This window comes from Juglans regia, chromosome 15 (assembly GCF_001411555.2).
Source record: "Juglans regia cultivar Chandler chromosome 15, Walnut 2.0, whole genome shotgun sequence".
Classification (NCBI taxonomy): Eukaryota; Viridiplantae; Streptophyta; class Magnoliopsida; order Fagales; family Juglandaceae; genus Juglans; species Juglans regia.
In genome coordinates, this window is record NC_049915.1 from 10,138,845 (window position 1) to 10,147,008 (window position 8,164).

An 8,164-nucleotide genomic window follows, 5' to 3' on the forward strand; every position below is an offset into this window, starting at 1 on the left:
ACTGCAAGAAGATAAGATCTAAATATAGAGAAAGAGGTAAAGTAAAATAAGAAAACAAATAAATATAAGATCTTCTAGTCAAAATGGTATTACCATCAAGGTAGTATACATGGATAATGATAGATTTATTATTCTCCTACCATCTTTTTATTATTTTATAGTGTATTTGAAATTTTTATTTTTTTATTATTTTTTTTAAGTATTTTTTTAACATTCTTAATTATTAAAAAAATGTAAAAAATATAAAATTTCATTAATAACACTTCTTTAATAAGTAAAAAAATAAAAAATATATATATAATAAATAAATGATAAGAAGTTCTAATTCTATCATTATACATATACACCAGCACTGTGTTTACGACATGGTGGAATTTCCTAGGTTTTGACATCTCGAGGTCCTGAGACGCCACAGGTCCCAAGAGTTTCGAGGCTGCACGAGCAATCTAGCATGCAAAAATGACAATATGACCTTGGAATTTCGAAAATATAATTGTCAAATCAGTAAAATAAAAAAATAACAGTAAAATAATAAAAAAATATTATTTTTATAATTTAGTCAGACTCATAATTAATCCAAAGCCAGATTCGTTTAAAATAAGTTAACTAAATTAGCTTACATATATACCAATGTTCTAAGAAGCTAATTTCTAATTTGAAGGATGGAAGGTCATTAGTTCAAATTACAGTGGCTAAATTTACTGTCTCGATGGAACATCTACCACTTTTTACCAGCTAAAAGAAATGTTTGGGCCACATTCATATGACAAAATCACGATAAGGTCACCAAAGACAAAAATCATTTACACCAGCGCTTAAAGAGTTCTTACAAAGGCGATGACAAACATAGGACTCCTGATCAGCAAAACAGTACGAGAAACACTAGAGTGAGTACCTAAGGCATATATTATAAGAGTACAATGCCTTGAACTGGAGATCCTGCGATTGCTACCATGGACATCCACCTTTATCTAATCACACTTGAGGCAAGCAAGGTGTAGCAGATGACAGAAATCAAATTGTCATAGCTGCAAGTTAATCCAGGATGGAATGCTGGGAGCAGCGTTCCGTTCTGTTCCTCCATTTTATCTGGCTCTCTTTCAAATTTAATGAAAAGCTTTGAAACTCTTGCTGTTAGAGGTGAACAAAATGTACATGTTGCTATTGCTGATCTTGAATTTTCAGTGATACTAGTTCGCTGTCTTGCTGTTGATTTCTGTGCCTCGAATTGTTGGGAAACCATTTTCGAAGCTTCTCCGGCCAGAACCTGGTATAAGATTGCAAACACAACCATTGCTTGAAAAAAATGTATTTGGATGCCAAAAACAGCACGGTAACAATTGAGTTAAGTTTATAGTATGAGAAAAAGGATTGGATGAATATGGAAAGCACATAAGCATCATCATCATCTAGAATTGGAAAATTTCTAAACTCCTACCCCAAAAATCAGCATTTCAGTCACATGCAATAATGTTTACCCTCTCCTCTATGCAGCATAATTCTACAATCATGAGATGACCACCCCAAAAAATGCCACTAGACCTCTTCTCTTCGCGGACTCAATTGATTAACATATGCCTTGAGCACTAATGAAAGTTGTACAAGTAAAATTTCATGAGATTAGAAATTAGAAATTCATGGTGGATTCCAACTAATAACTAGGCCCCGTTTGGATACAGAAACACTCTCAACCCATCTCATCTCATCTAATCTCATCATTACAACTTTTCCAAATTCCTATACAAAATATAATAAACAATTCAACTTTTTCAAATCCTAAAACAATAATAATATTAAAAAATAATATTCTAATAATATTTTATTTAACTCATCTAAAACCATCTCATCTCATTTCATCTCATCTCACTATCCAAACGAGCCCAGATTTATTGGGAGTTTGAACAAGGATAAAACTTCAATCCACCCCCCCTAAAAAAAAATCTAGCATCCTATATGCAAGTCCCATCCAATCATTAAATTGTTCCAACCATGTCCTCCTTCCATTAAAATAAGATATTAATTTGGAGAGATAACACGGACATTGCACATGCTTCCTCGCTGCATGTGTACTCACTAAACTACCCAAAATATCCTTACATAAAAATTGGACATTTCTAAGCAAAAGAAGCTCAAACAAGTGTCCTCTGTACTGATTTTAAACCTTTGGGTTTAGATCCTTCCAATCATCCCCTAATCACCTCTTATTTCCATGTCAAGACTCAAGCTCAAATTTTAAAGTTTCTTAGATTCTCACACCTATTCAGATTCAACCATTCGGATAAGTTCCTCATCATCTAAACAGCAACTTGCTTGACAAAGGAAATGGACAAGCTAGATTCACCATTGTCATCAATGGCTGCCACACTGCAAGTCAGAATGGGTCCTATGGCATCAAAGTCATTTTGCCTATCAAGGTCCTTAATCAACTTTTGCACATTTAGTAAAGCGATCCCAAAGTAACCCTATCTGCACTCAAGCATACACATTTCGTTTCCTGACTGAAAATGTCTTCCGGCATGGTTTGACAGGAATTATAAATTATTGTGGCCTGCAATCTTGGTTTTGTCTAATAATTTAATTTAACAAACTTGAATAAAATAAAGAAAGACTTTCTTACAAATTCGCGAAAAAAACTGTTATAGAGTATTCATACTCTGTAGAAACAACAGGGATCTTAGACTTTAGAGGATGCAAAATGATATTGCGAAGGAGCAGGCTCTCAATATCATCCATTGAAATCTCACTTTGATTTTGCGAGCATCAATGTGAGTGCAGGAGGTGGAGTGGTTGTGGTAGGAGGTATTGCAGGTGGAGTTGACCCTGCAAATACGCTGGAGAACTGACCTTTGGAGGAGTCATTGGATGAGATGAAGGCAGTGTCGCAGAGCTGAACCAAGGACTTACAGAGGAGATCCACATATAGACTTTAGCAAAGACAATTTTTGTGATGGCATGGCAAGTTGAAGACTTGTGCTGAAATACTGGAGGAGTCATTCAGTGAATCGGAATGGATTTATTTGGAATATTTGAGAAAGGAGATGAGCAAGGATCATGGGTGGGCAACGGTCCTTCCTTCTAGATCCAAATTTTGACAGTGGTTACATTGCTGCCCTTGAGTTTGGTATTTTTCTAGATGCAAATTGTTATCAATAGATAAACGGTGTGCTGAAGAATCAATAATACTGAGTTTGAGACTAGATGAGTTACTGAATTCAGAAGTACACCTTTTTTTTTTTTTTTTTTTTTTTTTGGTATTGGGGAACTTTCAAAGAGGAGGGTATTTTTAATCATTTCACATAATAAGAAAGCACATGCAGTGTACAAGTTACTTCATACAAATTCACGGCAACTTTGTTAGAGGCGACACACTGAAAGAAATATGATTATAATGATTTAAAGTTGAAAGGGGGAATTGCTGAATGGGATGGTAGTTTTGGAAGGGGTAGGCAGAGTGTAATATACTAAAACCTATAAGCGACTTACAGTTCCAACCTCTCATTGATTGCACGCCGTACTGAAGAGTTCAGACCATAAGCTATTGAGTTGAATAGGCCCTGCAACAAGTACGCAATAATTACTATATTAAATCCTCAAATTGGCAAAAGAATATGTATGTGTCTTTCTGAATAAGATTTCTTTTGTTGCATTTCTTGAAGTCATGCTTATATTGTCCCATTTAGCCAGAAGGATAAAAATATGAGGATTTGTTTCCTAGTAAGTGACAAAGGAAAGTTAAACTCTTTACTTTGTCTTTGTTTTTTTAGGGAGAATCTATGATCAATACTCATTTATGCCCAGAGAGAGTTACTCAATGTGAGTCAAAAATTCTCGCATTAGTTTAGCCATGCAATCATGCATTAGAAGTTGTTTTACCCATAATCAAGTAAGCATTTAACCCAAGATGCAGCCTTCTGGAATTTCATACCAATCCCAATTTTGTTGTAGACAAACTAGTAAAACAAAAATGAAGGCTTCTCCATACATCCTCAAAATCTTTGTAGATAATTTCAAGAAAAAAAAACCATAAAAATTATCAAGTGCGGAAAACTGCACCCACAAATCACACCCAGAATATCAGAAGATACATTACGCTGAACTGCTAATATATTTGGGGAAGTAAACTGTAAAGCGTACATCTAAGTTCATAGGAATTACCATAAGTGAAGCTGTCCCTACATCAAGAACTGAGAGCCAAAAGATTTTGTGGCCAGGCTCAACAAAGTCATGAATGCGGTTGATCGTACCAAAAGCCCATGATCCTATTAAAATGAGTGGATAGTATCCCCACCTGTTCACAGCCTATGACATGAAAGAAATCCATAGCAAAGGTTATAACATTACAAGGTCGATTGACAAGGGAAGTATGTGTGTGACTGTGGAATACAATAATCGAAGGCCTATTAAATTCCTCCTAAAATCTTAAATGGCTAAGGGATGTATCCTTGTATGATATCAAAGATCTTTGAATAACATGAATGGCAGGATCTTCTAATAATTGAAGCAATGGAGCCAACAATAGTATTGAGTCAATATTTTCTTCCTCATAACATGATTGCAATAGAAAAGGATCCCATCGTGTAGGAAGCAAAACAACATACCTTCATGTCTACTCTTGCATCCAACTGGTATGACCGGTCTGACATGCCTACCGCCATCTGAAATTTTGAGAATAAAATTATGGTCACAACAAGTTTGTAAATGGCCAGAAATATATTTTTCTGCAAAAATATAACGTAAAATGAATACATACCCGGGTTGCATTGTTTAGCATTCGTATTACTTGAAAGTACGTAAAACCATTGTAAAGAATTGCACCCCAGAGAGGCATATAAAATGTAATAAAGTGAACTGCCTGCAGGAATGAATAGAATGTTTACAATGCAGTAGAACGAAACTAATATGCATCAGAGATGCATTGAGAGATACACAAACAATGCTTAAATTCAACTTTATTTTAATATTCCTGCTTCCATTTTAAATCAAACGAATCCTGAAAACTTCCAAGGGAGTCCAGAAAATTTGATAAAATTAAAAAATCATGAACCATTCTTAGTGCACAAAAAGCAACCTAAACTTGCCTTTCCTGTACGACCCGTTTGTGTCCAACATGATGCACCTAGATGTCCATGGTCATTACCAAAAGAGCGTACAACAGTCATAACTAGTGAAGTTCCTGCACATAATAAATAAACATTAATATCAGCGTTGTGAATAAACTAGTAGCCACCTAAAAAATGAGTGAAGAAGGCAATGTGTTGGGCATTGGACAAAGCTTGCTTTACTATAGTAGATATCATAAATCATTGCCACGAAATTGTTCGTACCCCAAACATACAAGTGAAACATGGCCTCCAAATCTTCAACATCTGTTTTGTGTCTCACAACAGTACGGTGAAGTGTAAAAGCTATCGTTGTAGTCCATAGGAAAGATGCCACACAAAAGAAATGTGCGCTATAGCCCTGAGCATAACAAAAGAATCCTTTGGATGGATCTCTGCATCAACACGAAATTCTCTATAAGTCGCTTGCAAACATATCAAACCCAATATAACTCAAAATCCGACAGCGCTAGACTCCACAAAGCCTACCCAACCATGGTGAAAAAACTGCAAAGCATGTCCTGCATTCAGAGAAATTGTATCATATATGAGCACATATTATCATTACGCAAGGAGTTCAACTGTGGGAGTCAAAGGAAGAGAAGAAATTAAGAAAAAAGAAAATGATCATATAAAAAGCAGAAACATAGATATATTTACACATTAGTTCTCCGAACTATCCAAAATTATAAAATCTTTTATTGTTTTTGCTCCTTGTCAGTGATTAGGTGGAAGTAGCAAACCAAAATCGATTTTCAAGATTAATAAACGAATTTGTAAAGAATTTCACTCAAGAAAGATCTAAAACCTCATTATTTTGTGCAAGTTATTACAAAGTACGAGGTTACCTATTCAATCACTAATTGTTCCAAAATTTTAAGCTGACCGGAAGAGGTGTAGTTAATCATTTCATCCATATTCTAACACTTCTCCCTGTGTAGATCAGAGTCCCTAGTAGTGAGCTAAACTCGTGGGATATTTAATTGAAATGGGGTGACATGTGAAGTAACGGTTCGAACTCAAAACTCTGCTCTAATATTGTCTCAAATAATCAATTATCCCAAAATACTTAATCTGATAGAAAGATTGTAATTAATCATATAAGATAGCTTTGCTACTCGTCATCCTCACACACCACACTTATTTTTATTATTTTTAATTTTTTTTAATTTGTTTTTGGTTTTATTCTTCCTAAACTAATTGAGTTATTCTGCTTATCATCCATACACCCTATATTTGGTAAGAGAAAAAAAATAAAAAATTATGTATAGTGTGTAGTGTGAGGATGATAGTACAATTTTTCATCATATAATCTAAGCTCTAGCATTCAATCTATAGACTAATTACAATCTAACTTCAAAATTACTAATCCTGCTTCCAATGGAGACATCTTCACCATGAAGTATCCCAAAAAAACAGAGAAACAAAAGGAAGAAAATAAAAATGAAAGCAAAAAAGGTGTTTGCCTTAGTAATATCTTCAATTGCCAAACCTTTAAAAAGTCAAGAAGGAAGTGTGAGCAGTTAGATCTAGATCTACAAATCCCAGTTCAAAGAATTTCTATCATAAAAAAAATGAACCTAGTTTTCCACGACCAAACACAAATCAATAGTGAAGCTTCACTGTAATAATATTCGATCTTACAAGATCAAGCGCCCCAATAATTATAAAAAGAAGCAGAATAGAGTTCATCCTGGCAAGAAGTAGGAAGATGGGGTGGAGTCAGATGTAAAGGGATGTAGCGTTGAAAGGACATACGGAGAGGGCGAGGTAGAAGACGAGCTTGAAGGAGAACTTGCGAAGCTCCTTAAAGAGGACATAGCAGAGCACTATGAAACCCGACCCAACGAACGAGAGGCTAGATGCTCCGGCATTGACCGCCATTAATACACGGCGATCGTGTGCCGTCAGAGTCCCGGCCATTTCTCTTTTCTGACGGCCACTCTTCAGCCGAATTCAAAAACTGAAATTATATTTTTCCCGTTGGTTTCATATAAAAACTCAATAATATATATATATATATATACACACAAATATCGCAAGTTGAATACAGAAGCCAGGATTTTTTTTTTTTTTTACGACCCCCGAACCAAGACAGGTTTGACGGTTTGGACGGGAAGATGGGATTTGATAATAAATATTAATATATTGTATGAGTTTGTCTACTCATTTTATGTATTTAAATTTTTTTTTAATAATTAAGAAAGTAATTTTTAGTATAATGATATATTTTTTTATTTTTTAAAAATATTTAAATATATTAAAAAAAAAAGCATTTCATGTTAATGGGCACGTTCAGCAATCAAAGCTGGGCTGCACGTTAGCAGAACTCATCTATAAATAGTAGTAAAATAATTTGAATAGAGATATTTTATTGAATTTTAGAAAAAAAAAAATTATATAAAATATTATAAATTTAAAATATTATTAAAATATAATTTTTTAATATAACTTTTATTTTGAAATTTGGAAAAATTGAATTATTTTTTGTATTTTTGTTTGAAATTTAAGATAAATTGTAATAATTATATAATGATTAGATAAAAAATTTGAAGGTTTGAAATTAAAAGTGTTTACATTTATAGTGTTTAAATATTAAGATAAGATGAGACTAAATGAGATGAGACGTGTGAACCTCTTGTTATCCAAATCAGGCCTTAATGTTAGCCAATCATACAAATTTAGCTGTAACATGAATTTTTTAAACATCCTTAATTATTAGAAAAAATTAAAAAAATATAAATTTACTAATAGTCATTTCTTCCTTAACTATTAAAAAAATATTTTTTTAAAAAAAATTAAAGTACACAATTGGACGTATTTCATGGACAAATTTGAGTCATATTATCATTTTTCACTATAAAACTAAGGACGATACTAGGATGGACACCAAATATTCATCCAAAATATGTACACCAGTTCTTCTTCTTCTTCTTCTTCTTGTTTTTTGTTTTTTTGTTTTTTGTTTTTTTGTTTTTTGTTTTTTTGTTTTTTGCTTTTAATGTTAAAAAAATACATACATACAATTCACTAATAGTAACTCTTGTAATAAATAAAGCAATGAT

The 8,164-nt window shown here is 33.4% G+C and overlaps 1 protein-coding gene across 2 annotated transcripts; it reads right to left on the bottom strand.

Moving 5' to 3' along the window:
- Nucleotides 1-631: 631 nt before the first annotated feature.
- LOC109020319 (G-protein coupled receptor 1) lies at nt 632-7,079 on the bottom strand. 2 transcript variants are annotated; one of them, XM_019002771.2, is made up of 9 exons: nt 6,858-7,079; nt 5,589-5,620; nt 5,325-5,494; nt 5,079-5,173; nt 4,751-4,852; nt 4,599-4,655; nt 4,156-4,299; nt 3,493-3,554; nt 632-1,267 (listed from the first exon to the last, which is right to left on the bottom strand). In XM_019002771.2, the coding sequence occupies exons 1-9, from the start codon at nt 7,020-7,022 to the stop codon at nt 1,162-1,164; spliced, it is 933 nt and encodes a 310-aa protein (XP_018858316.1). In that variant the 5' UTR covers nt 7,023-7,079; the 3' UTR covers nt 632-1,161. The 2 variants fall into 2 exon arrangements, with proteins under 2 accessions (XP_018858316.1, XP_018858308.1); XM_019002763.2 differs by having other exon boundaries at nt 3,484-3,554.
- Nucleotides 7,080-8,164: the final 1,085 nt, after the last annotated feature.

Bases quoted from the DNA above. Each gene is read 5' to 3' on its own strand.
- LOC109020319 (XM_019002763.2), bottom strand. From the start codon at position 7,022: ATGGCCGGGACTCTGACGGCACACGATCGCCGTGTATTAATGGCGGTC. The intron at 4,656-4,750 runs GTATGTATTCAT...TCAAAATTTCAG, and splicing joins TGCTAAACAATGCAACCCGG to ATGGCGGTAGGCATGTCAGA. The intron at 1,268-3,483 runs GTAAGTCGCTTA...ATCTTATACCAG, and splicing joins ATCAATGAGAGGTTGGAACT to GTTCTGGCCGGAGAAGCTTC.